This window comes from Cibotium barometz, chromosome 11 (assembly GCF_041138505.1).
Source record: "Cibotium barometz isolate CiBa-2024 chromosome 11, ASM4113850v1, whole genome shotgun sequence".
Lineage (NCBI taxonomy): Eukaryota > Viridiplantae > Streptophyta > Polypodiopsida > Cyatheales > Cibotiaceae > Cibotium > Cibotium barometz.
The window spans coordinates 27418479-27446417 of NC_141056.1; the positions used below are offsets into that span (position 1 = coordinate 27418479).

Sequence of the window (27939 nt, forward strand, 5' to 3'; positions counted from 1 at the left end):
CATCTCCTTTTTGTACATCAAATTTGCAAATTGTGCTTATGGAGGACTCTTGTGATCATTCAGGACCCTCTCACTGACAAGATCCTTGGGCAAGGCATCAAGGACCATGGCCTGTACAAACTCACGGTTCTTTATTTTCACACACGTACCCCCACAGGCGATCTTTGGCATGCCAGATTTGGACATCTTCATTTGGAGGCCTTGCGAAAGGCTTTTTGGGAGAAGCTGGTGGATGGATTGCCAGATGTTGGCACACATGAGGGCCCTTGTCACTCTTATCTCAAAGGAAAACAACATCAGGAGGCCTTTCCAAAGAAGGCCACACAACGAGCTACGGCGCCTCTGGAGTTGGTTCATGCAGATTTGTGCAGCCCAATGCGCGCTCCGTCCCTTGGTTCTGCCAGTCATGTTCTTCTATTGGTTGATGATTTTAGGCAATATACCTAGGCCAATTTTCTCAAATCCAAAGATGAAATTTTTGACAGATTCCAAACATGGGAGACCTTAGTGGAGACACAGTCGTGACACTTTGTCTTGACATTACGAGCCAACAAAGGAGGCGACATTACTTCTCTCCAATTTAAGCAATATTGTGAGCTACATGGCATTCAACGGGAGTTTGCCAACACAACTACTCCTTTAGAGAACGGCGTGGAGGAGCGGAAGAACCGAATGGTGATTGAGATGGCTCAGACAATGTTGAAACATTGGAGTCTTCCTCAAAAGCTTTGGACGGAGGAAGTTGCTACTGTTGTTTATATTCTCAATTGGTCCCCTACTACTGCTGTTCCAGGGGCCACGGCAGACCCCCTTTCAGGCCTACCTTGGAAGAAAACCCACGGTTTTTTCCTTTCAGGTTTTTGGGTCAGATGCATTTGTTCATGTACCTGATGGTGTTAAGGGGGAGCTGGACGCTAAGTCCCAAGCATCATATTTTAGTTGGTTACAGCTCAGAATCCAAAGGTTATCGGCTCTACAATCCCCGCAACCTCGAAGATCATCGTTAGCAGAGATGTGGCGGTTGATGAGACTTTAGCTTCCATTGCAGAGGGGGCTTCTTCATATTCAAGAGCTGATTCAACTTAGTCTCTCCTTGGTTCCTCACGCTAGATCCTCCTATTCCTCTTCCTCTGCTTGACCCGGCACGTCCTCAAGCACCTCAAGCGCAGGAATCATCCGACATTGATCACGAGGAGGAGGAGATTTCGGTGGATGCTCCACAGCAGACTACATCTCAGGAGCAGGGTTCAACTTCTCAGGGGGGGGATCTCGTATTCCCAATTGGTTGTGGGCATAGTCACAGGGGATGCAAGGGACGGGAGCTTGGGACGCGGGGACACCGTCCCAAGACACGACAGTAACGGGGACAGAAGGGGACAGATGGACGCCCCCCTGGAGGTGTCCCTCACAAGGGATGGGGGACGGGGACAATTCTTGGCCGGGGACGTTGTGGGGGACGGCCCTGTGGGGGGATGGCAGAGAGCCATTGCACCTTGCAATGGTCCGTTTTCTGGCCGTTTTTCGATCGCTTAAGTGGTCGTTTGGGGACGTCATCTGCTCTTAGGCCTTGGCACTTGCCTTGGCCCTCTTGCCTTGGCATTTGAGGCTTGGCCCTTGCCTCTCTCTCTCTTACCTATCTATATAAGAACAAGCACACACACTCACTTCCTCACACACACACCTTCTGGCAACTTTCAAGTCTCTTGAGTCTTTGGCACTTTGGTCATTGCTCAAGCCTCAAGCTTCAAGTGGCAAGCCACACTCTAGTGACTAGTCTCTAGTATCTACACTCTCTAGTCTCTCTCCCTCAAGCCTCTTCCAACTTCCAAGCCTCTCACACAAGGCTCAACCACTCTAGTCTCTAGACTCTAGAGTCTAGAGTCTATTCTCTTAGCTCTACTATCTAGTCTCTACTCTCTAGACTCTCTCCCTCAAGCCTCTTTCAACTTCCAAGCCTCTAGGCTCTCACACAAGCACTGTAGTCTCTAGTCTCTCTCCCTCAAGCCACTCTCCCTCTCTCAAGGCTGAAGCCATCTTCAACCATGGCATCCTCCTCACGTGCTGGGGCTTCCCGTAGAAGAAAGACGGGATGGACATGGTGGGAGGAGGTTAACTACACCCCATCCGCTCATGGAGGCAGTTCTCGGCCATGGGCATGCAAGCTTTGCCGTGCCAGCAAACGGGTGGCGCCGACAAAGTGCGAGCCCACCTCTTGCATGAGAGTGGGCATGAGGTGTAGTTTTGAACGAATGTCATGCCCAAAAAGAGACAGGAACTTCTTGACAAGCTTGCCGTCTACGAGGCGGTCGAAGCGGCAAGAAGGACACCACGAGTGGCCGTGGATCCCGCGACGATGGGGAGAGGAACTCAAGCCTCTACAATAGAATCATGTGGTGGATTGGGATCATGCACGCCATCACCTTTACCATCGAGTCGGAATGTTGCTCCATCAATGACGCCGGCACCCTCCATCTCCACGGCCTCTCAACCCTTGCGTGGCCCATGGCGACAATCTACACTTTGGGAAAATTGGAACCCCAAGTTGAAAGAGGAGGTGGATATGGCGGTGGCCCGCTTCTTCTTCCACGACCACATTGTCTTTCAAGCGGCTAGGTAAGTGCGATCGATCATTGCCAATTCATCATTCATATTTTCATCATCCTAGTCCCCTTCTCATTAGTAAATTGCTTTCTTGAATAGGTCAGAATACTTCAAGGTCATGGTTAAGAAGATTGGGGAGTATGGCTCAACCTATACGCCCCCCTCATTCGAGAGCTTGCACACTACATTGCTCGAGAAGGAGAAGTGCATTGTAGAGCAAGCGCCAACAACACAAAGCGGCAATGGGAGAGGAACGGAGTCTCCCTCATTGTGGATGGATGGAGTGACACCCACAAGAGGAGTATTCATGGTGTGGTTGCATATTCCCGCGGAGAGATGTACTTCATCTCATCTCATGATACATCCGGCACCGGGAAGAGCACGGATGTGCTTGCGGCGGAGTGGGCTACCACCATGGAGATCATTGGCCTCGAGCATGTAGTGGGCTTTGTTGCGGATGGGGAGCCTTCCAATAGGGTGGCGGGAGCTATTCTCCAAGGTATGTATGGACATGTCACGGTGTCCTTTTGTATGGCTCGTTGCCTAAACAATCTCCTCAAGGACATAGGGGCATTGCCATGGATCAGCCCACTCATTAAGGAGGCGAACACCATGGTCTCCTTTGTCCTCAACCACCAAAGACTTCGGTATGAGTTCAACAAGAGGTCCTCTCTCTCTCTCCTCAAATATTCCGACACCTGGTTTGCCTACAACTTCCTCATGTTGGGCCAGTTGAAGGATTGTAGCAATGCTTTAAGGGGGCTTTTCCTTAGCGACGAGTTTGTCGACATGCAAGAGTCCCGTACAAACACTGGCCAAGATTGTAGGTTATGGGCGGATGACGCCTCTTGGTGGGAGAGTGTGAAGACCACGGATGCTATGGTGAGGCCCAGAAGTCCACCTATTGAGGATTGTAGACGCTATGCAACCGTGCATAGGCAAGGTCTACGAGACCATGGATCACATAATAGAGAAGTTGAAAGATTTCGTGCCAGACGAAGACAAATACGAGGAGATCCATGCCTTGTGTCTAGGAAGGTGGAATTCCTACTACTCTCCATTGCATGTAGCAGCTTATGTGGTGGACCCAGAATTCCAAGGCAACAAGCAAGAGAGCGGCCGGGAGGTGGGTGCTAGATGGAGGATCATCTTGGACTCTCTTGTGCCTGATGCATCGGTTAGGCGCAAAATTAGGGACCAGCTTTCCATATACAGGTCATTTCATGGCTCCTATGGTTGTCATGATGCACAGATCGACCGCTCCAAAGTTGGTGCTACTCTATGGTGGGAGGACTTTGATTCGGATGGACCGGAGCTACAACAACTAGCCATCCGCATACTTAGCCAGGCCGTCAGCTCCTCTTGCTTGGAGCAACTTTGGAGCACCTACAGCCACATTGCCTCTAGGAAGGGGAACCGACTCGGGGTAGAGCGTGCCATTGACCTTGTCTTCGTCAGTGCGAACTTGCGAATGCTTTGCAAGAGCGTGACCAAGAAGGAAGATCCCTTCACCGAGTGGGAGATGAGTCGACAAGAAGAGCAACGAGAGGATGAGGTGCAGCAAGAGCATGCCAATGAGGATGAGAGTGAGGATGAGCTTGATGCTCCTTTGGCACAAGCTACCCATGACCACGAGACGAGCACTTCACGTGGATGATCATTCATGGATCATGATTCATGGGCCTTACTACTTAGCTCTAGCCTCTAGGCTTTAGCACTTTTTGTCATCAACTCATTTGAGTCCTTCCATGTATTATGCCTCCTTAAGGCTTAGTCCCGACTCTTGAGTCATGACTCATTTTGTATCTACTTAATTATTAATACAATCAACCGTCAACGCCTTCACTCTTTGATCGGCATATTTTGTTAATATGACTCAAAAGCTTACCATTTTAGTATAAATTTGTGCTCATTTTGATGTACTTTCAAAGTAGAATAAGTGGAGAGTAGAAAAACTTAAAAAAAAGTATTTTTTGAGTGTCGTTCCCTCCCCCCTCCTCGTCCCTGTCCCCCCGTCCCTCGTGACTATGGTTGTGGGGGTAACACGGTTGCCTCCGCCTCCAACAGGGGTCCCTGTCGATCAAAGCGATTGCGTACCACGACATCAACTTAGGAGAACTTGAGCATCGATTATGCACTGATGTCACACATCCAAAAGGACTTGGAACCTAGTCATATTGGGGAGGTGCTTTCCAAACCGACTTGGAAGCAAGCCATGGAAGCGGAGCTTGGCTCTATTGAGCGGAATTAGACTTGGGAGCTCGTTCGGCACACCGGGAGGTGATTCGTATCAAGAGGGTCTATGAGACCAAGTACAAATCGGATGGGACTCTGGATAAGCACAAGGCCAGGCTTGTGGCCAAAGGCTATTCTCAAAAAGCTGGTGTGGATTTTGATGATACATGTGCACCAACTGCTCGGATGCCAACCATACGAACAGTTCTTGCTCTTATTGCACACTCTCATTGGCCCATCTTTCAGATGGATGTCAAATCCGCGTTCCTCAACAGGAGCTAAAGGAGGAAGTTTATGTGGAACAACCCCAAGAATTTCAGGTTCCTGACTCCAAAGGTATGGTCTACATGCTGAAAAAGGCCTTACATGGTTTAAAACAAGCCCCCAAGGCTTGGTATGAGAAGATTGATGCTTTCTTTTAACAAAAGGGTTTCAAGCAATCCGCAGCTAATTCAAACCTCTACATTTATCCCGAGAAAGGGTTGTATACTCTTATCATTCTCTACGTGGACAACTTGATCATCACAGGCAGCCATGCAGCACACATTGCTGAGACAAAGGTTGCCCTCAATCAAGAATTTGAGATGATAGATCTTGGGTTGCTTCACTTCTTTCTTGGATTGGAGATTTTTCATTGCTCAAATGGCATACTCATTTCTCAACAGCAGTATGTTACAGAGCTGCTAGAGGCTTTTAGAATGACAAATTGTAAGCCCATCACTTCCCCCACGGATTCTGGCTGTTGGTTTGTTGATTTGGTTCCTCAACACACGGCCTAATTGTGCATTTGTGTTGAGAACTCTCAGTGCTTTCATGCAAGCACCTTTGGACACTCATTGGCAAGAAGCACTCCGTGTGCTGCAGTACTTGAAAGGTACCAAGGATTTTGGCATTTTATATGGAGAGTGGGCCACTTTACGTGGTTGGAGCGACTCCGACTGGGCTGGAGATGCAGATTCCCGACGTTCTTCTACAGGGCATTGCTTTACTCTTGGATCTAGAGCAATTTCATGGACGAGTAAAAAGCAGCATACGGTGGCGCTTTCGACTTAGGCGGAGTATCAAGTGGCTTGTTTAGCTACTTGTGAGGTGATTTGGTTGTTGGGCAGCTAATTGAAGAGATCGGTTTTCGATAGCAGCAGCCTACCCTTATCTCATGCGACAACCAAAGTTGCTTGGATATTGCTGAGAATCTGGTATTTCATGCGCGGACCAAGCATATAGAGATCTAGTACCACTGTGCACGAGCGGATCTTGGAGAGACATTATTCTCGAATATTGTCCTACCTAGGACAACCCTGTAGACTTATTCACCAAAGGATTATCTTAGTCAGCTATAGGCGTTCATGGCAGTTCCTTGGGTCTTGGGCCACCCCCAGGACCTGAGAGGGGGTGTTAGCATATATCATCTCCTGTTGGTGGCTTTTCTCATGTCTACAGGGACCATTTCTATGCTCTAGCATTCCCCATATTTTTTCCCTATTTTATGGGCCTTTGATGTGGGTTGCCCACCCTTTTTACCGATTTTCAGGTCATGTAGGAGCCTAGGAGGCAGTTGGCCAGCTCATATAGGAGTGTATATATATGCTGCCCTCTTCCTCACTCTTCATCATTCTTGATCACTTTGGTGAGCACCTTCATCCCTCTAGCTACGGAGTCCACTCCTCGCGTACGGGCTGGTTATATCCACTCTTTCCTTGAGGATTAGTGCATCAGCGTTTTGTTGTTTTCTCTCATCTCTCTCTAGGAGCTTCAGCATTTTTTTAATTCGTCTACATCTTTCCGCTGCCCTCTGACAATTTCCCATTTTCGCCTACAAAAAAGTAATATGTCCCACACCAAATGCTCCTTGTCCAACACACCGCAAATAGAGTGCCCACTCAATGCAACTTTTAGGTTGCGAGTAGCTCACAAAAGGAAGAAACCTGCAAGTGTTTTGAAAATAACAAAGTACAAGGAGCAAAGAAAATTATCTAATAGAAAATGTATGAGGGAGGCCACCGAAGAAGTAGCAAATGCGAATGGTGCAAAAGATCAATGTCGATGAAGAAGGTCGATGGCAAGGAGAAGGTGCGAGAAAGAGGGGGCCGAATGTCGAGCACGTGCACTGCAGGTACAACTGCCGTGAAGGAGGCCGAAAAGTGGGGTTTCTCGGGTAAGGCGTGGGGTTTCTTGGGTAAGGCCATGTAGGCTCTGCTCGACCACGGTTGGCGGAGCACCGCCGTGCACCGCCCAAATGCTTGCCCTCCCAAAGGGTGGAGCGGAGTGGAAGCGGTGGTGCTGCCAACGAAGCCGAGGAGAGGCGGACCGCTAGGCACCAGAGCCACCGGGTCAAGTGCAGAGCAAAGATGGAGACGGGTGGCAAAGTCGCGGACGGCAAGGCCCCTAGGGATAGCAACAAGCGAAGACAGCAAGGCTGCTGAAGATGGCACGCACAGTACGGTTCCCGGAGGGGACTACGTGCTACGAACAAAGATGGAGCTGATGGAGAAGTGATCACTATCAAAATCAGAGCTCTCACAAGGATCACCTCCATCAAGAGAGTGCCCATCGTAGCGCTTGCGCAAGTCACCTTCGCTTAGGATGTTGCCCTCGTCATCAAACTCAGGCTCTCTAATGTCCGGTGACAAAGCAATCAAAGCGTCCTCATTGTAGAAGCGGAGGAAGAACTAGCGAAACCTTATCATGTGTAGGTTTGCACTGTGCTACTCAAGCCAGGACGAAAGGTGCATTCGCAAGTGCCTACTTGCACTCCTCTGCTACTAGACCGAGTTGTTGCACGCCCACGACGAGTACAAGAAACTCGTCGATCAATCTCCTCGAGCTACGCATACAATCTCTCCTCATCATCTACCTCCTTGTGGACACTCTTGAGAGAGTCGCTTGTGAGCTTGAACTCATCCACATTGACGACCTACAAGCGATAATGCGCATTGACACAGTTATTGTCAAATATAACTCAAAAGGCAAAAAGTTAGAAGTTTACTAAAGTTTTAACTTTTAAGTGGTCATTAGTTGTAACTTATACATGTCTAGCCGAATCCATCTTGTGCATGGTATGCAACATGTGCAAGTTCGTGCGGCAATATACTAGCCGCTCTAACTGTCGTGTGCTCAAGTGATTGTTGCAGAGCTTCATGTGTATGAGAGTAGGTGCTCCAATTTCTCCCAAAGCGCAATCTTGAGCCAAGAGTCTCAAAGCCACCTTTTGGAGGCGGCTGAGCGTGTAGCCAAATGTCTCCCACCAAAAAGGGGGTTTCACAAGATACTTCCTTTTCCAAGTATGCGATGATGCAAGTGCAGCTCCCCCCCTCTGGTTGTTGTAGCTAATGAGCTCCTCCAGAAACTTCCCATGGAACTCCTCTAGCAATGCCTTAGACAAGAAGGCATTGCGGTCCTCTAGCAACTCAATGTCGGTTAAAAGGGTGGGTGATTTGTAGGCCGGATGTAGCAAGGCGGCAAGACCATGGATAGGTCATCGCATCCACCTCCATCTTCTATCCACAATGTGCAAAAGATTTTCGCGCTTGTCCTCATAGAGGGAAGAACAAGCACACAACTTGGCGGTGGTCTCTCGCATGAAGTGAACCAAGAGGCCCCAGATAGCGCCCTTCATGTCGGTCATGCACAAAACCCTATAGAAGGGGGTTATGTCAATGACAATGCTCCGTACCTCGGTCCAAAAATCATCATGCAAGCACAATTTTTGCATGTCCTTTGCGTCACTTGTCTCTCTTTCATCCCAATCCATCCACTCTGGGCCAACCACCGTTTGGCGAAGGGGTGTCTTCACATCATAAAGCCTCTCCAAGAGAAGCCACATGTATGCGAAGCGTGTGGTGCACGGAACATGGCAAGCACCTTCACCTTTGAGGTGAAAAAGGTGACGATGGAGGTGGCTTGCCGCATGATCGTCTTCATCCACTCCAGATGTCACCAGCCTGGACATTTCCCAGTATGAAAGGAGTCTGGTGGACTCCAGGATGTCTAAATATTTGGAAAGTACAAGCTTTGGGAATGGGGGATTATCCTAGAATACAAAGGACCACACTCCTAAAATTTAGGAGAGTTCCAATGGAAATTCTGTTCGCGTCATTACATCTGGAATTAAGCAGATACCAAGAGTTGGCAAAGCGCCTATGACAGAATGTCTACTAGTTGGGATATTTTTAGAGGCAAAGATTATGGAAGGAACCATCTTAGAGTTGGCAAAGTGCCTATGACAGAATGTCTACTAGTTGGGATATTTTTAGAGGTAAAGATTATGGAAGGACCCATCTCTTAGATTGGGACATGTGGCAAGAAAGTGAACCAAAGTGAGACAAGTGGCCTGACACTTGTTAGAAAGTGGATCAAAGTGAGACAAGTGGCCTCACACTTGTCACTTCAGCTATTGTGTGGCTCTCCACTTGTCATTGTAGCCTTCTCTTGCTATTTTAGCTCATGGGAGGCCCAAATCTATAAATTGGAGCCCTCTCTCTTCATTAATAGAGGCTCTCTTGCTGCACACTAGCCTCTACCACCGTTACAGGCTGCCCTAATGATGGCTACTCTCTTTCTCTCTCTTTTGAAGGCTGCCCATGAAGAATACCGGCTGTTGGGGACTGTTTTGGAGGCTTCCATCGCGAAGAAATACTGAAGGCAAGGCCACTGTACCTGCTATACTAGTCACTCTACATGTTGTACCAGCATTTGTACTTGTTGTACCTACTGTACCAACCACCGTATCGGTTGTACCAGCCATTGTACCTGCTGTACCAACCACTGTATTGGTTGTACCAGCCACTGTTGTCAAATCCCAACGGATCTCCTCGTGGAACGCTCCTGGTATGAGACTCGAAACCTGCAATCAAACAAACAACAAGGGAGTGCAGGCCTGACTCACCTCCCAACCACGATAGCCGTGGGCAAGCCCACAATCTTGGCTGTCTCCACCGAGCCACGAGCTGAGCTAACTAGGTTGACGTACCAACCAATCTCCACCTCGCGACGTCCCATACCGCCACGAAGCTACCCTCGCGGGCCTCAAGATTGCTGCCGGCCTCGACAGCGTAAAGCAGGTGCACGTCTGCACTAGATCCAGGCTCCAGACCATAGAGCTCTCACAAATCACGCGAGACTCTATATGACTAATGACTAACCTTGGCCACCCTTTTATAGGCTCTTGGCCGGTCATCGGGCGTCCACACTTGGGTGCCCGCCCGTTAGTCTATCCCTAACTCAGCTCGCCAATCAGCCTGCCTAGCTCCAAGCTTCCCCAAACCTCGAAGCTAGTCTTGTGTGCGTGTAGCACACGGTAGATACACACTGTGCACATGACATACTCCCCTTCCTCTAAGAACTCACTCCTAAGCTCACTAAAAAGCCAGGGTAATCTCTCTGAAGAGTAGTCAATGTCTCCCATGTAGCATCCTCCTCAACACGATCCTTCCACTTGATCTTGTATTCTGTGTGATAAGCGTATTACGCAATCTTCTTTCACAAAATCCAAGAATCTTTTCAGGTTCGTGCGGAACAAATGTCATGACCTCGACATCTATAATTTCTTGAGGAGTAACTAACTGGTCTATTCCACCCAGTACTTCCTTAAGTCTACTGACATGAAATACAGGATGAACTTTCACATGAGAAGGCAAATCCAATTCATATGCAACTGAATCAATCCTTTCGTGTAATACGAAATGGTCCACAGTATCTAGGGGATAATTTCGGAGATCGACCTGTCCGTAAAGTCTCGGAATCTTTCGCAACTCGCAAATATATCATCGTTCCTTTAGAGAACTCTCTGGGTGAACGATGTCTATTAGGATAAAATCTGTCTCGGTCTTGAGCACTTCTAATAGATTCCTTCGCAACTAGTAACATTTCCTGCATATCTTGCAAAAAATTACGTGCTGCATCAAACTAATTGCGTAGCTGTAATAGTCTTCCGGGTCGGTAAAAATCTAGCCATTTTTGTCGAGCGATCTACCACAACCCAAATAGAATCGTGGCCTTGATGTGTTATTGGCAATCCGGTAATAAAATCCATGGAAATACTTTCCCATTTATTACCTGGGATTTGCAAAGGATGCAACAACCCAGCCTGTCTAAAGCGTTCAGCTTTATTTTCCTGACAAATTTGACACTTGAGAATATAATCTTCTACATACTCTTTCATCTTTGGCCAATAAAAAGTGTGTTTCACTAACGATAGTGTCCTATGTACCCCAGGGTGTCCAGCAGAAGGGGCGTCGTGACACTCCTTAAGAATCTTGGACCTAATGTCCGAGATCTGTGGTACACAAATTTTGTCATTACGGAATAGTAAACCATTCCGAATCATCCACTGGCCTCCTGCAACCTGAATGGTAGACTGCTCAATCATTGAGTCTTGGTCAATCAATGAGCTCTCGTCCTGGATCTTCTGCCAAAATGGACCAAAATAACTATCAGTCCTACAAAGCCCTCTCAATGACTAAAATAAGACAGTAGAAATCTCGGTGAACGACAAAGTATTCATCTCTTTAATTCGACTAAGCGCATCTGCAACACTATTCATGGACCCTTTCCGATAACGGATCTCAAAATCAAAATCTTGCATTAACTCAACCCAACGAGCTTTCCTTCCTCTCAAATCATCCGCATCACACACATACTTTATTGACTGATAGTCAGTCAATACCACAAACTTGGAGCCATATAAATAATGTCTCCAAACCTTGAGAGCATGAATCACAGCATAAAGCTCCTTCTCGAGGGTTGGCCAATGAGATTGAGTGTCGTCTAGCTTTTTACTTTCAAAAGCAACCGGTCTACCATCTTGAAATAAAGCAGTCCCGATGGCATAGTCACTGGCATCAGTTTCAAGAACATAAGGCCGACTAGGATCGGGTAATGCTAAGATAGGTGCTTCCTTGACTTTATCTTTCAAAAGTCTGAAGGCCATATCCAAATCGTTATTCCAAGTGATAAGCTGATTTGACTTACGTCCACAACCTTTCAATAAGTCGGTCATCGGTAGTGTGAGCTAGGAGTACTCCCGCACAGATTTCCCAAGAAAAACAACAAAACCGAGAAAAGAACGAAGTTGTTTCACTGTTCGCGGTATAGGCCAATCCAGAACCTTCTGAACTCGGTCATAGTCAATGCTCAATCCATCTCTAGTGATCTTGTGTCCCTAGTAAATGATGTCTATCATAAAAAACTCACATTTACTTAACTTAGCATATAGTGGATTCTGTCTTAAAATAGATAAGACAATCGTGAGGTGTCTAACATGATCCTCAAGAGTACGGCTATATATCAAAATATCATCCACGAACACCACCATAAATTTTCCCAAATGTTTACGAAAAAGATTGTTCGTCATTTGCTGGAAAGTGGCTGGAGCATTGGTTAACCCAAAAGGTAATACGAGAAACTCGTAATGGCCATACCTAGTCCGGAAGGCGTTTCTTTCGACATGCCTTTCATGAATACGTATCTAGTGATAGCCATTACGTAAATCTATCTTCGTGAAATATTTCGCTCCTGCTAACCGGTCAATCAGGTCATCTGATCTAGGGAGAGGATAACCGTTCTTAATTGTCAACTTGTTCAATCTCTTGTAATCTATACACATTCTCCAGGTGTTGTCCTTCTTTCTCCTAAGCAACACAGGTGCATCCCAAGGTGATTTACTTGGACGGATCTGGCCCATCCTCAAATAATCTTCGAGTTGTTGAGCTAACTCATCTTCCTCAGCTTGGCTCATCCTGTAAGGTGGAATACTGACAGGATGGGCACCAGGGATCAAGTCAATACGATGATCTACGGCCCGTTCAGGTGGTAAACCCGATGACAGTTCCTTAGGAAATACATCTTGAAACGAATCAAGTATCTTCTGTAATTCTTTGCTTTCAAACACACTTAATTCATTGACATCCATGGAAGGGATGAGAAAGGAAGAAAGTGGAATCAATACACAATAGAAAGCGGTATACAAAGAAGAATCCATTATATTTCCAAAATCAACTGTATTTACAAGAGGTCTCTGAGAGGGATAAATACAATCACCTAACATACTATACTGGATGTTCCTATGCTGAAAAGAAAAAATAATGACTAGACCAATCTATCTGGACTTGAAGAGTCTTAAACCACTCAATCCCTAATAATAAGTCTACATTTTCTAGGTGCATAACATAGCATTCCAGAGTATCTTTGTAGTCCTGAATCTGGATTGGAAGCATCTCCACCTTTCGATCCCATACTTGCCTTCCCGCAGGTAGGCGTACCTCATAGGTATGATCACTGTGTGTCGTATCAAGACTCAATTTCTGCACAAGTTTGTAATTAACAAAGTTGTGTGAGCTGCCAAGGTCTAGAAGAATGTGAATTTTATGGCCATTCACTTCTCCATAAACTCAGAGAAGATCATGCAAGCCAAATACTTTAGAGTTGAACAGACAATCAGAACATGTACTAGGACGAGAAAGTACAGTAACTGACGTACCTGTCAAAGACAACTGGTTAGCTACCTTTGGCTTGGGTCCTGCGTTGGTCTTTGCACCCTTTTGCTTCGGGCACTCGTTACGCACGTGTCCTTTTTCTTCGCAGATAAAACAACGTCCTTCCTTCTTGAGCTTCAAAGCTTTAAGGAGTCGTTTCTTCTTCGCTAGTGTCGAACTTGAATTCTTCAAAGGTTGGTCCGAAGACTTTCCTTCAGTCGTGTTAGCCATAGGTGCAGAGAACTTTCTTTTATGCTTGTTCCCCTGCTCGGTAACAGGTTTCGACTTAGAAGAGACCATTGTATCATCATAGATACGAGCTGAATGAATGGCTTCATCCAATGTTTTGCATTTGTTATTTTTAACCTGTAAACAGTATGAGTCTGGTAAACCAGCTACGAAGAACCCCAAAAGAGTAGTGGGATCCATCTTTGTAGCTTTCATTTGCAAGTCCCTAAACTTCTGGAGATAGACCTCATAAGTGAGGTGCTGCGAGGTCATGGTCAAAGCTGTAAACCGGGCAACAACATCATAATCATCCTCTTTCTTGAGGAATTCCTTCTTGAAGACGTCTTCAAATTGTGCCCAAGTTGTTGGCTTAGGGTTGAGTTTCTTCCACCAAAGCAAAGCTTTGCCTGAGAGGAAATCTGCTGCTGCTAACTGGATCTTTTTTCCATCATAATATGGATGAAACTGAAAATGGACCTACCACTTATGTAGCCAAGTGTCCACGATCTCCTTGGTACGCTGCTTTTGCCCGCCCCCAAAACGGTTCCGGAGTAATGGTGGGGCCTAAAGCAGAGGCCAAGGTATCTATACCCGAAAGAGTAGAGAGGGTAGTGGTCAATAGAGAGATGGAGTTCTGCAAGGCTTGCATCTGGGCGGCAATTTGTGCCTGACGTCCGAAGAAGAAGCTTCGAGAGCAACTTTGAACTCTTGGAAATCTGATTTTGACACGTAATCGTCAAAAAGATCGGCATCGGTATCTTCCGTAGCCGGCAAGCCTTCGCGTTTGACAAGGGGCTCCAACTCCGATTCTTGGGTCGACATCGTGAAGAGGGCAAGTGGAGAGAAAATTCGATCTTTGCACAAAAAAAAGTGCGAGAGAACTTGAGAGCTTGAGAGCTTAAAAACTTGAGAGATGTGTGGCAAGATGTGTGGCAAGAAGCCCACTTAAGGGGTTTATATAACTGTCCCCAAAAGCTACTTGAGCTTTTGCTTTTGTGTTTATATATATATATATATATATATTCTGCTTTCTTAAAAAAAATAAACACCTTTAAACCTTGGAGGGACCTTTAAACCTTTTTTTTTTTAAAGTTTAATCTAAAATAAAACAAAAGCACCGAATGCTTTTTTGGATTTTATTTTTTTCTCTTCCCTCCTGGGTTTAGCACTGTCGTCCTGTCTGCAGTCGTCACCTGCGCTGCTGCCGTCACCGACCGTACTGCCACCACTTTCGAATCGGTCGGCGCCGCCTGCGCTCAGGTGACCGTGGCTGCCGGCGCTTTCGTGTCTGCCTGCGCCTGCGCCTGCGCCTACGCCAGCCTGCGTAGGCCTGGCTGCCTGGCTGCCTGGGCCTAGGCGCCTGCCAGCCTGACCGCCTACGTAGGCCTGGCCACAAGCCGACGTAGGCCTGGGCGCCTGTCGGCCTGGCCGCCTGCGTAGGCCTGGCCGGCTGTCGCCCGCTGGCCGCTTGCGTGGGCATGGTTGCCTACACGCCTTTGCCTACACGTTCCGGTAGCCCACGACCAGCACGAGCATGCGACCCCGCATAGTCAACCGAACACTTCTCTCGCTCTTTCTCTCTTTCTCGTTCAACCCAAAAGCAACCATGCTTTTTGTTTTCTGTTTTCTCTCTGCGCTTCGTGCGACTGCACAAACATCTTTAGCCTTCTTCTGGCAGAGCAAACAACCCTACTGAAACCGGCCTGTACTACTGACTGGGCGGTAGATCTTCTTCAATACACACGGCTTTCACGAGTTTATGTCGTCACTTAATACCTTAGCTTAAACACAGAGCAAAAACAACAAAATCCTGTGAACTAGAATGTCCCCAGGAGCTGACACCGACACCAGATAGGCCCCAAAGCTTGGCGCCCCTTTCGGTATTTATTTATTCTTTAGAAAAAGAGATTTTTACAAGGTATTGAGTTTGCTGAATTTTCTGCACATTCCTGAAAATTTCGCCAGCATAACTGTCCCAAAACTGACCCAAAATATGTCAGAATCATTCCAAACCACTTCTGACCTCTTCAGTACGTCGAAACCCTCTCAACAGAGCATAAAAACCAGTAATTCAGCTTGCTGTAATTTCTGCACAGCACTGAAATTTACTCTGTTTTGCACACATATGGCCCTCTGTTCACTCTGGAATCCATCTGGCTTGACCTTATTGCAATCCGGTACCTTCTCGGGCTCCGAAACAGCCCAAAAACAGTCATAAACAGCAACAATAAATTGCTGAATTTGACACCTGCTTTGTGGGGTTATGACCCCCACAGGTACCTGCTATGGTACGGTGGTTAACCGCGCCTGTTCCTATCAAAGGAGGCTCTTGCCTTAGCCAGGAAGCATGAATTCCTCACAGCTGTACATACACATAAGAAAGCCTCTTGCAGGCATAATCATTCTGAGAGAGTAGAGGAGTGGTTTACAGCCACGTATGGCTCACTGCATCAAGGCAAAGGGAGTAGGCAGCTCTCAATAGCCCTTAACCTGCTTCAATCCACCTGCAAACTCACCAAATGAGCTCCCACAGAGAGAAAACGAGTGCTCAGCCTCCCACGAGTGGAAAGTTTTTTGTAAAATGTGACAAATGGCACCTTAATAAGCAATTTCCTGCTTTGGACTTCCAGCCTAAAAATATCCTGGCCAGCTCATCAGCTCACTGCAGGTCTTTGGGGACTATTGTTCCCCATTTAATTGCCCTCCTTTTGACGCGAACACATTTCAATTCCGACATAGGCCAAAAATAGCAGGTTCCCCTAAAATTTAGGAGATGTCAGAATCGCGTCCCTCTGATCTTCTGGATGCTCTTCTATCTCTAGAGCACTGACAAATTCCAAGTGCACTGCCCTCTAGCAGAGATATTTATCTGTCTTCTTCTTCTTTCGACCCACCCTTCTCTTAGCCTTAATCTAATGTCAATATTCAGTGCCTGTAAACCTTAGGCCATCCAAACTTAGACTCTCTCACTGAACTTTAATGCTGTCCACTCCGACTGAGCAATGCAGACATTTTGGATTCCAAAAGGGGTTTCTAAACAGGAAACCAATCCGATAAAGAAAGCAAAAACAAAGTTAGTCATTGCCACAGGCTCGTGACATACCCCTCTCTTGAAATCGCAAATGTCCTCATTTGCATGCGTCGTATACATGTTTCCAGTTAACGAGATGAACCAACATCAAGTTAAGACATGTATACTACAAGCATGGTCATTGCTCTGTCGATGAACCCAACACTAACAGTGACATTCAGTCACACTGCAATATAGTTCACGTAGAGTCTAAATTCAGAAATACATGTTGACAAAACCAAAACCATAGTACTGAAACATATGCCAAAATTGGTGACTACATGTATCTATTAACTGAATAATCCACAAGACAAAAGATAGACTAGCTGTACATGATCGATGGAGCAATTGTATTATAACAATCTATACAGTTCCTCAATCAATGGGTCAAGGTAGGCTGCAGACTAAATGCCTCAAGGTAAAGTCCCAATACATTAGGTGACTCAGCGAGTTCACCCTCTTCCATCCACTTAGCATCCAAAGGTGGATAGTTTCTGAACTTCACCAAATAGCGTCTAGCAGCCTTGCCTTTTACTTTCCGTTCCTTATGTGCCAAGATCTGTTCTGGAACAAGAATTTCATCAAGTTCTTCAACTTCAGGTTGATCTTGAGGTGGCATATCCACTGGCACATCACCCACAAAGGGTCTAAGAAGACTCACATGGAACGCATTGTGAATCTTCCACTGCTCAGGCAATTTCAGCCGATAGCATACATCGCTGATCTTCTCTGTTACTTGAAAAGGCCCATAATACCGCATACTCAGCTTAGTAAACAGGCTTTCCTTGCCCTTACGTTTCTTAAGTCGTGCCTTTTCAAAGCGTAACAAGACCCAATCATGCTCTTTAAACATGAGCTCTCGGCGATGCATATCTGCTGCTCTTTTCTGCTTAGCCTGAGTCTTCTCAAGGGCATGCTTAATCTTCTTGTATGTCTCATCCATATTCTGCACAAACTGATCTGCCTCAAAAATCTTATCTTTTGTATGCAAAATGGGGGGCACTTTCTTGCCACCTTCTACAATCTCAAAAGGTGCTTTGCCAGTTGAAGAGTGCACTGTATTATTATATGCATACTCAACCAATGGCAAATACTGCTCCCACTTTGCTTTCTGCTCTGATACATAACACTTTAGCAGATCAAGGACAGTAGAATTTGCCTCTTCAGACTGCCCATCAGTTTGCGGATGAAACGAAGAAGAAAACTTCAACGTGCTGCCCATGTTCTCAAATATGCCTCTCCAGAAAAGACTAGTCATTCGTGGATCACGGTCACTAATCACAGACTGTGGCATCCCATGGTACTTGAAAATGTTGCACATAAACAATCGTGCCATCTGCTCTGGCTTAATCTTCTTTCGAACAGGAATGAAATGAGCCTGCTTACTGAACCTACATATAATGGTCCATATTCCATCATTCCCTGTCTGTGTCCTAGGAAGATCAAACACAAAGTCCATTGCTATGCTTTCCCATGGCTTCTCTGGAATAGGCAATGGCTGTAACAGCCCTGGTGCTTTTTGCCTGTCAAACTTGACCTTCTGGCAAATCACACACTGCCGTACATAATCTTCAACATCTCTTCTCAAAGTAGGCCAGTAAAAGAAAGTCTCAGCCGCCTTAACTGTAGCATCTATACCACGATGTCCAGCATACGGAGGAGAATGACTCTCTGTCATCACTTTCACTCTCAGTGGCCTAGTGACACACAGTCTCCCATGCATCAACATATAACCCTCTTTGAGAAGATAGTGGTCATGAGGTTGTCCATTCACAATGTGATCATAGACTCGGGCAAAATCCTCATCAACAGCATACTGCTCCTTCATGTCATCTAACTCATGATGATAAGGAATAGACACTGCTGAAATCTGTGGCTTCCTTGATAAAGCATCTGCCACAACATTCTTCTTGCCTTCCACATGCACAATCTGAAAGTGGAACATAGACAAAAAGTTTGCCCATCTCATATGCTTCTCCGACAATTTTGTCTGAGTCAGAAAATAGCGTAAAGTCTGATGATCTGTCTGAACAACAAAATCAGCACCTAAAAGGTAGTGTTTCCAACTTTCTAGAGCATGAACTACAGCCAGCAGTTCTTTCTCATAGACCTGCATAGTCTTCTCTGGCCCTTGTAATATTCTGCTCTCATATGCCACTACCCTTCCTTCTTGCATTAAGACAGCACCAACACTGCTGCCACATGCATCACACTGGACAACAAATGACTTCCTGAGGTCTGGCAATATAATCACTGGACTAGAAGTCATCTTTTCTTTCAGTAGCTCAAAAGCTGAAATCTCTTTCTGTGTCCATCTGAAAGAGACGTCTTTCTTTTGCAGAGCATGCAACGGTGAAGCAATCTCAGCAAAATTTCTGATAAATCTCCTGTAGTAAGAGCATAAACCAAGAAAACTTCTGACATCATGCACAGTCTTCAAGGCTGGCCATGTCTTGATTGCCTCAACCTTAGCAGGATCCATTCTGACCCCATCCTTAGACACAATGTGCCCCAAGAACTGAATCTGTTCCAAGAAGAACTTACTCTTCTTGCCATTCACAAGCAGTCTATGACTACGTAATTCATTGAACACCTCTGACAAGTGGTCTCTATGCTCCTCTTCCGACTTTGAAAAGACAATCATGTCATCAAAGAAGGTGCCAACAAACTGTCTAAACGGTCGGAATATCCGATCCATCATCCGATTAAATGTGGCAGGAGCATTCGTCAGACCAAATGGCATCACAAGGAATTCATACAGGCCAAAGGTCGTCCTGAACGCAGTCTTATGCACATCTTCAGTTCTAATCCTGATCTGATGGTAGCCACTTTTCAGATCTATCTTGCTAAACATAGACGCGCCTTCCAAGCGGTCTAAGATGTCATCAATCCTTGGAATAGGGAACCTGTTCTTTATGGTGGCCTTATTCAAAGCGCGGTAATCTATACACATGCGCCATGAGCCATCCTTCTTCTGCACTAAGAGCACAGGAGAGCAAAAGGGAGATGAACTTGGCTGTATCAACCCTTTTTCCAGCAGCTCATTCACCTGGCTCATAATCTCTTTCTGCTGCGCTGCACTAACCCTGTACGGAGGTCGATTCGGTGGACTACTGCCTGGAATCAGATCTATACCATGATCCTCTGACCTCTCTGGTGGTAACTCAGACGGTAATGAGTCAGAAAAGACATCACTAAATTGTGACAAAAATTCAGATCTGTCTTTCTCAAGTACTGACAAATTTGACTCACTTACTTCATTCAAATCACGTGCAAATATCAAATACGCAGAAAGATGATTCTTTATTACCGAGGTAATAGCAGAAGCTGAAATTATAGGTACAGACTCTCCTTTGAGCTTAACATCTAGCACATGAGTCTTCCCTCTACTTTCCAAGGTCACAGTCTTCTTGAAGGAATCCAAGATGCCATGCACTCTGTACAACCACGGCATACCAAGCAATACATCGCATCCCTCAAGCGGCATGATATAAAAGTCTTCTGCATCCACATAAGACTGTATATGCAGACGTAACTTTCCAAGGATGGGTGTCACAGACTCTGAATGGCCAGGACATGCCAAACCTGCCTCAGCTGTGTATCCCATCTCATCAGCTCTGATGCCCAACTGTGCAGCCAACTGTGGGGAAATGAAGTTTGCCTTTGCCCCAGGGTCAAAGAAAATGAGAACATGCTGATCTCTGACCTTTCCCCAGGCTCTACACAACTCACTGGCATCTGTCTGAGGTCTATCCCCTAGCATATCTGGCACTAAACCTGCCGAAGGGGTGACCTTCTTTCCTTTCTTGTCTTCTTTCTCTTCTGAGTCAGCTGGCCTTTTCTTGTCAGGACAAAACCTTGATATGTGACCAGCTTTCTCACAGATAAAGCATTTACCCTCAGTCCTTAAAGCCTGTGTTTCCTCTTCAGTTCTCTGCTTAAACTGAGGCTTGCTGCTCTTCGACTGACGCCAAAAAGCCTTGGCTAATTTCTTCTTTGCTGATCCAGCTTTACCTGTCTTCTGAGGGCCCTGCTCATCAACCTTTTCAACCTGTTTGGCTGCTGAAATTCTGGCTGATTTGCCCTCTTTGCTGCTGCCCCCAAAACCACTAGTCTGACCCAGCAACAGTGCATTCCCTGTGTTTGCATTCTCAATCAGCTGAGTCAATGTGGTAACCTTGGTCTTTGTGCAATAATTGCGCAATTCTTTTGGCAGGCCACAACAGTACTTCTCTATCTGCTCAGTTAACGGCACAATTCTATAAGAAGTGACTGGCAACAAAGCTTTCCAGAACTTCTTATTATAATCCTCGAGATCCTTACACTTTGAGGCATCCAAACTGTGCCAGGCTGACATCACATCAACCTCAAACTCATTGGTTAACCAAGCTGCAGCAAACACTTGCTTAAAGCCAACCCAAGTGGACGGTGCCTGACCTTGCATCAACAAAGTGGTCCACCATTGGCTAGCATTGCCTTTCAGAAAAGTGGCAGCCTTTCTCACTTTAGAAACTTCTGTGAAGTTCCCTCCAGCAAAGGCAGCATCAAACTGCTGTATGAAGGAAAGTGCTTTAGTCCTGTCTTCAAAGCCTCTAAAAGTGTCAAACTGTACAGCTGCTCCACCTTCTTTGTATGGCTTCGGTTTATCAACAGTAGGTGCTGGCATCATTAGGACACTATCCGATGGCATCATCATCCCTCTGTCACCCACAAACGGGTTTGACTGTACAAGAGGTGGTGGCTGATTTTGAAAAGCAGCCATGCCAAAAGTGCCCTGTGGCATTCCAAAACTGCTCTGAACACCCTGAAAACCTGGCTGCATGCCAATATTGCCATACATGGGGTTTGGCATAAAACTCTGTGAACCCCCAAACACAGTTCTCTGCTGGTAATCCACTGTTCCTGGCGCATAACCAGCCATGCTCTGAAACACAGAACCGCCTCCAAAATAGCCTGGATGCAAGGTAGGTGGTGGAAATACCTGCGGCGGTGCCTGGAACTGACTTCCCTGTCCAAACTGGCCAACTAATGGCTGCTGTAAGGTGGCGGGCTGCTCAACAAAAGCCGGCACAACTGGCGTTTCAGCCACCTGTTCGTGAACAGAAGGAAGTACTGGTGCTCTTTCCACTGACCCCACAAGCTGCCTTGCCCTTTCTCGTGAGTCGGCAGGATGTACACTGAGTGTCTGAACCTCAACAGGTTCTTGCACTAACTCTGTAGCCCCAATGGGCTGAGTAGATTGAGGAGGTTGCAGAAACTCCAAGAAACGTGGATTCTGCATGACCTGGGAAAACATACCCACTGCTGCTAGCAACTGAGCTCTGAAAGCAGCATCCTCATCTGCTCTGGCTCCCTGTGGTATAGGCATGACAGGAGGTGGCACTGCATGAGACGGCCTAGACGGCTCTCCAGCCTCTGAAAGCACTAGAACCTCTCTTCTTTCCTGGGAGGAAGAGAACTCCTCTCTAGCTTCTTCACGTCGGTCAGCCATCAGTGCTCTGTGCTTCTACCCAGCAGGCCCAGGCTCACTTCAATAAAACAAAGTGATGTTTATCCCGGCAATGGAACCATGAAACCGGCCTGTACTACTGACTGGGCGGTAGATCTTCTTCAATACACACGGCTTTCACGAGTTTATGTCGTCACTTAATACCTTAGCTTAAACACAGAGCAAAAACAACAAAATCCTGTGAACTAGAATGTCCCCAGGAGCTGACACCGACACCAGATAGGCCCCAAAGCTTGGCGCCCCTTTCGGTATTTATTTATTCTTTAGAAAAAGAGATTTTTACAAGGTATTGAGTTTGCTGAATTTTCTGCACATTCCTGAAAATTTCGCCAGCATAACTGTCCCAAAACTGACCCAAAATATGTCAGAATCATTCCAAACCACTTCTGACCTCTTCAGTACGTCGAAACCCTCTCAACAGAGCATAAAAACCAGTAATTCAGCTTGCTGTAATTTCTGCACAGCACTGAAATTTACTCTGTTTTGCACACATATGGCCCTCTGTTCACTCTGGAATCCATCTGGCTTGACCTTATTGCAATCCGGTACCTTCTCGGGCTCCGAAACAGCCCAAAAACAGTCATAAACAGCAACAATAAATTGCTGAATTTGACACCTGCTTTGTGGGGTTATGACCCCCACAGGTACCTGCTATGGTACGGTGGTTAACCGCGCCTGTTCCTATCAAAGGAGGCTCTTGCCTTAGCCAGGAAGCATGAATTCCTCACAGCTGTACATACACATAAGAAAGCCTCTTGCAGGCATAATCATTCTGAGAGAGTAGAGGAGTGGTTTACAGCCACGTATGGCTCACTGCATCAAGGCAAAGGGAGTAGGCAGCTCTCAATAGCCCTTAACCTGCTTCAATCCACCTGCAAACTCACCAAATGAGCTCCCACAGAGAGAAAACGAGTGCTCAGCCTCCCACGAGTGGAAAGTTTTTTGTAAAATGTGACAAATGGCACCTTAATAAGCAATTTCCTGCTTTGGACTTCCAGCCTAAAAATATCCTGGCCAGCTCATCAGCTCACTGCAGGTCTTTGGGGACTATTGTTCCCCATTTAATTGCCCTCCTTTTGACGCGAACACATTTCAATTCCGACATAGGCCAAAAATAGCAGGTTCCCCTAAAATTTAGGAGATGTCAGAATCGCGTCCCTCTGATCTTCTGGATGCTCTTCTATCTCTAGAGCACTGACAAATTCCAAGTGCACTGCCCTCTAGCAGAGATATTTATCTGTCTTCTTCTTCTTTCGACCCACCCTTCTCTTAGCCTTAATCTAATGTCAATATTCAGTGCCTGTAAACCTTAGGCCATCCAAACTTAGACTCTCTCACTGAACTTTAATGCTGTCCACTCCGACTGAGCAATGCAGACATTTTGGATTCCAAAAGGGGTTTCTAAACAGGAAACCAATCCGATAAAGAAAGCAAAAACAAAGTTAGTCATTGCCACAGGCTCGTGACACCTACCATCTACCTACACCCTCATCACGGGTTTCCTATGATCAAAAAACAACATGCTGAATCTGAAAAACAGCAGTATGCACAGAAAAAACAGCAAGCTTTTTGAACACATACTTTTCTTCGACCTCATCTTCTCTACCTACCGACTTGCTCGTTCACGAGGCACGCTCTGATACCACTGTCAAATCCCAACGGATCTCCTCGTGGAACGCTCCTGGTATGAGACTCGAAACCTGCAATCAAACAAACAACAAGGGGGTGCAGGCCTGACTCACCTCCCAACCACGACAGTCGTGGGCAAGCCCACAGTCTTGGCTGTCCCCACCGAGCCACGAGTTGAGCTAACTAGGTTGACGTACCGACCAATCTCCACCTCGCGACGTCTCATACCGCCACGAAGCTATCCTCGCGGGCCTTGAGATTGCTGCCGGCCTCGGCTGCGTAAAGCAGGTGCACGTCTGCACTAGATCCAGGCTCCAGACCATAGAGCTCTCACAAATCACGCGAGACTCTATATGACTAATGACTAACCTTGGCCACCCTTTTATAGGCTCTTGGCCGGTCATCGGGCGTCCACACTTGGGTGCCCGCCCGTCCATACTTGGGTGCCCGCCCGTTAGTCTATCCCTAACTCAGCTCGCCAATCAGCCTGCCTAGCTCCAAGCTTCCCCAAACCTCGAAGCTAGTCTTGTGTGCGTGTAGCACATAGTAGATACATATCGGCTGTACCGGCTCAATGGAGAGTTGTACTTGTTGTACCAGCTCTATTGCATGAAGACTCGTGGTTTTTGGGAAAGAATCAGTACCCACACGGAGGTATATGGATTATGTTGTTGGCTCGGCATTTCTACAACCTATGTTCCGGCTCACTTGCCTTGTGTTGGGCTGTGTTATGGCATTTGTATATGGATAATCCGACATCTCCCGTGGGGAGAGTAAGGCCCTCAAAGCTTGTACATGATATTATTCTCCTTGGGTAATAAAATACTCCAAGGGGGGGGGGGGTCAACCCATTCCGGCCTCTTTGCGGTGTCACACGTGCAAGCTCCACTTTCAGCATTAGTGGATGTTTTGTCCAGCTTTTATGTTTCATGCAAAGTGATGATGATGGATATATGTTAAGGCTGTGGCCATATTTAAATGTTTTAATATGCATTGATGGTATCAACAAGTGTGTCAAAGGCCCTAGTCTCCCGGGCGGCGCCGCGAGTTACATTGGTATCAGAGCATAGGCTTTCTTGGAAGCGGAGGCTTCCTTCTATCAATAAGGAAGAGAAAAGATCTCAAGTGGGGACCACACTTACCATCATTGCTATTAAGCATGGCCAGCCACTTCATAGCCTATGAAGTAAGAGCATGAGCATGAGTAGTAGACAGCTTGTTGATCTAAGAATTTATGAATTCACAAAATTTATCTTGGAAGTATGGAGTTGGCTTTATGTCCACACGTTCAGCACTCTTTCCATATGGATATTGTGGATTATATTATCAAGCTTACAAGCAAGCTACATAGAGATATATCTCAGGATATCTTAAGGATATATGGTGACAAGATATTTCTTTTGGCTTCATGACCAACCTGGTAAAGAAAAGCTAAGTATACTTTGAGTTTGCAAAGTTGGTGCTTTGGCTATTTACTATGAAGTGTTTTTGATGTTCACTAACCCCCTTGTATAGCCATGCAAGGAGAAAGGTGGTGTTGTTTGCCTTGAGATGGTTTCAGGGAAACATTGTTTATGGCTCCCTTTATTGGGATGGATTATATCTATGGAGATTTCTTTCTTGGACGAGATTTATATAGATATTGGGCTTCACAAGCAATTTCTATGGACGAATCTGTCCGAGTTTATAGAGAAGAAATCTTTGGATATCTCATGGATATGATGCTTTTATGGATAAAGTCCACCTCTACTCCAAGGTGTGTGGTTAGCACGGAGTATGTGGTAAGAGGTATGGTGTACAGGTCTATGGATTCCTGGACTTCTTTTCTAGGGATTTGGATCTATCCTCAGGTTTATGGATTATTCTTTTTGGCTCCCTTTATTTAGGATGCATTGGACTTATGAAACTCATGGTTCACATACCTTGTGTAGTGTTCTCGTCCTACGTGCTCTCTTGAAGATTGTTTCTACCATGTGTGGGTGGAACAATAGAGAGCAGATGGAAGGGACATGGGCACTTCAGAGGGTAGTGTCAAGCACAACATACTCTGTGTAGTGTTCTCTTGTCCTACGTGCTCTCTTGAAGATTGTTTCTACCTTGTATGGGTGGAACAATAGAGAGCAGATGGAAGGGAACATGGGCACTTAAGAGGGTAGAGTGAGTTGGTGGCCGAAATGCCTATAAACTATGTGCAGCAGAAATGCTTATAAAACACCAAGCTATTTATGCCTGCGAGTGATTGTTTTATCTTGTTACTTGAGCCCCCCTCTCATCCAAGGTGTGTGGTCAGAGTACCAACACGGAGTGCAAGTGGTAAAGTGGACATGATACCTGGTTGGCAAGGGACTTATGTGTACGCCAAGGGTCATGTGGATTGGCACATGTTTGTGTGCTTTAAGCTTGGATTATGATATCTGGACTTATGGGAATGTTTTGTCTCGCCCATTTATTTGGGACATGGATTTATTTTTTTTATTTCTTTTTTAAGCCATATTAGAATCACTATCTCCCCATACAGAGGCCAAGAGGTTCATTGTTCATCTCACCATGCATGTGGATTCATGTTGGGATTGTGAGAGAACAATTCAATGAACACTCCACCATACACGTGGATTCGTGTTACGATTGTGGAGTGAGTGTTTCATTGTTTCCACACCATGCTTATTGATCAGAGTTGGGATTGTATGGGAGAACATGGGAACTGTTGGGATTGGGAGAAAGGATTGCCATAACTATGGAGAACCAGCTTTTCTGTCACCATGGTTTGTGCTCTTAAATGGCACCAGTTTGTGTGCATAGCACATGTTTCTGTGTGAGGCACTAGTTTCTTGTGCATGGCACTTATTTAAGTGTCTTAGCACCTGGTTCGTGATTTTCATTGACATATGATTATCTCATTGATATTGGTGATTGAGACACAATTGGCTCTTGTGCCTGTGTCTAGCATATCTTCCACGGAATTCTCGCCCATTTATTTTGGGACATGATTTTGATATTGGTATTATGGAGACTTATTTAGTCTCACCCATTTCTTTGGGACATGGATTCTTCAATTATATTAGATTTTTGAGACTGTCTCGTCTCGCCCACTTGATGGGACATGATTATATCTTGAATATATGGCTTGAAACTAAAAGTTGCGGACAACTTTTAAGAAGTTGGGGAGGATGTCACCAGCCTGGACATTTCCCAGTATGAAAGGAGTCTGGTGGACTCCAGGATGTCTAAATATTTGGAAAGTACAAGCTTTGGGAATGGGGGATTATCCTAGAATACAAAGGACCACACTCCTAAAATTTAGGAGAGTTGCTATTTTTGGCCCGACTCCGATGGAAATTCTATTCGCGTCATTACATCTGGAATCGAGCAGATACCAAGAGTTGGCAAAGTGCCTATGACAGAATGTCTACTAGTTGGGATATTTTTAGAGGTAAAGATTATGGAAGGACCCATCTCTTAGATTGGGACATGTGGCAAGAAAGTGAACCAAAGTGAGACAAGTGGCCTGACGCTTGTTAGAGAGTGGATCAAAGTGAGACAAGTGGCCTGACACTTGTCACTTCAGCTATTGTGTGGCTCTCCACTTGTCATTGTAGACTTCTCTTGCTATTTTAGCTCATGGGAGGCCCAAATCTATAAATTGGAGCCCTCTCTCTTCATTAATAGAGGCTCTCTTGCTGCACACTAGCCTCTACCACCGTTACAGGCTGCCCTAATGATGGCTACTCTCTTTCTCTCTTTTGAAGGCTGCCCATGAAGAATACCGACTGTTGGGGACTGTTTTGGAGGCTTCCATCGCGAAGAAATACTGAAGGCAAGGCCACTGTACCTGCTGTGCTAGTCACTGTACATGCTGTACCAGCATTTGTACTTGCTGTACCTACTGTACCAGCCACTCACTGTACCTGTTGTACCAACCACTGTACCGACTGTACCGGCTGAATGGAGAGTTGTACTTGTTGTACCAGCTCTATTGCATGAAGACCCATGGTTTTTGGGGAAGAATCAGTACCGTACATGGATTATGCCGCTGGCTCGGCATTTCTACATCCTATGTTCCAGCTCACTTGCCTTGTGTTGGGCTGTGCTATGGCATTTGTATATGGATAATCCGGCATCTCCCGTGGGGAGAGTAAGGCCCTCAAAGCTTGTACATGATATTATTCTCCTTGGGTAATTAAATACTCCAAGGGGGG

General features: G+C 46.1%; 2 protein-coding genes across 2 annotated transcripts in view; both read right to left on the reverse strand.

Annotated features, from left to right (window-relative positions):
• The window catches only part of LOC147633987 (uncharacterized), a 127879-nt gene that overhangs the window by 66717 nt on the left and 33223 nt on the right, over positions 1-27939 (reverse strand). The window lies entirely within an intron of this gene.
• LOC147633988 (uncharacterized) lies at positions 15213-22013 on the reverse strand. The gene has a single exon (XM_086805068.1). It carries the CDS (start codon positions 21971-21973, stop codon positions 16985-16987), a length of 4989 nt encoding a protein of 1662 aa, XP_086661194.1. The 5' UTR covers positions 21974-22013; the 3' UTR covers positions 15213-16984.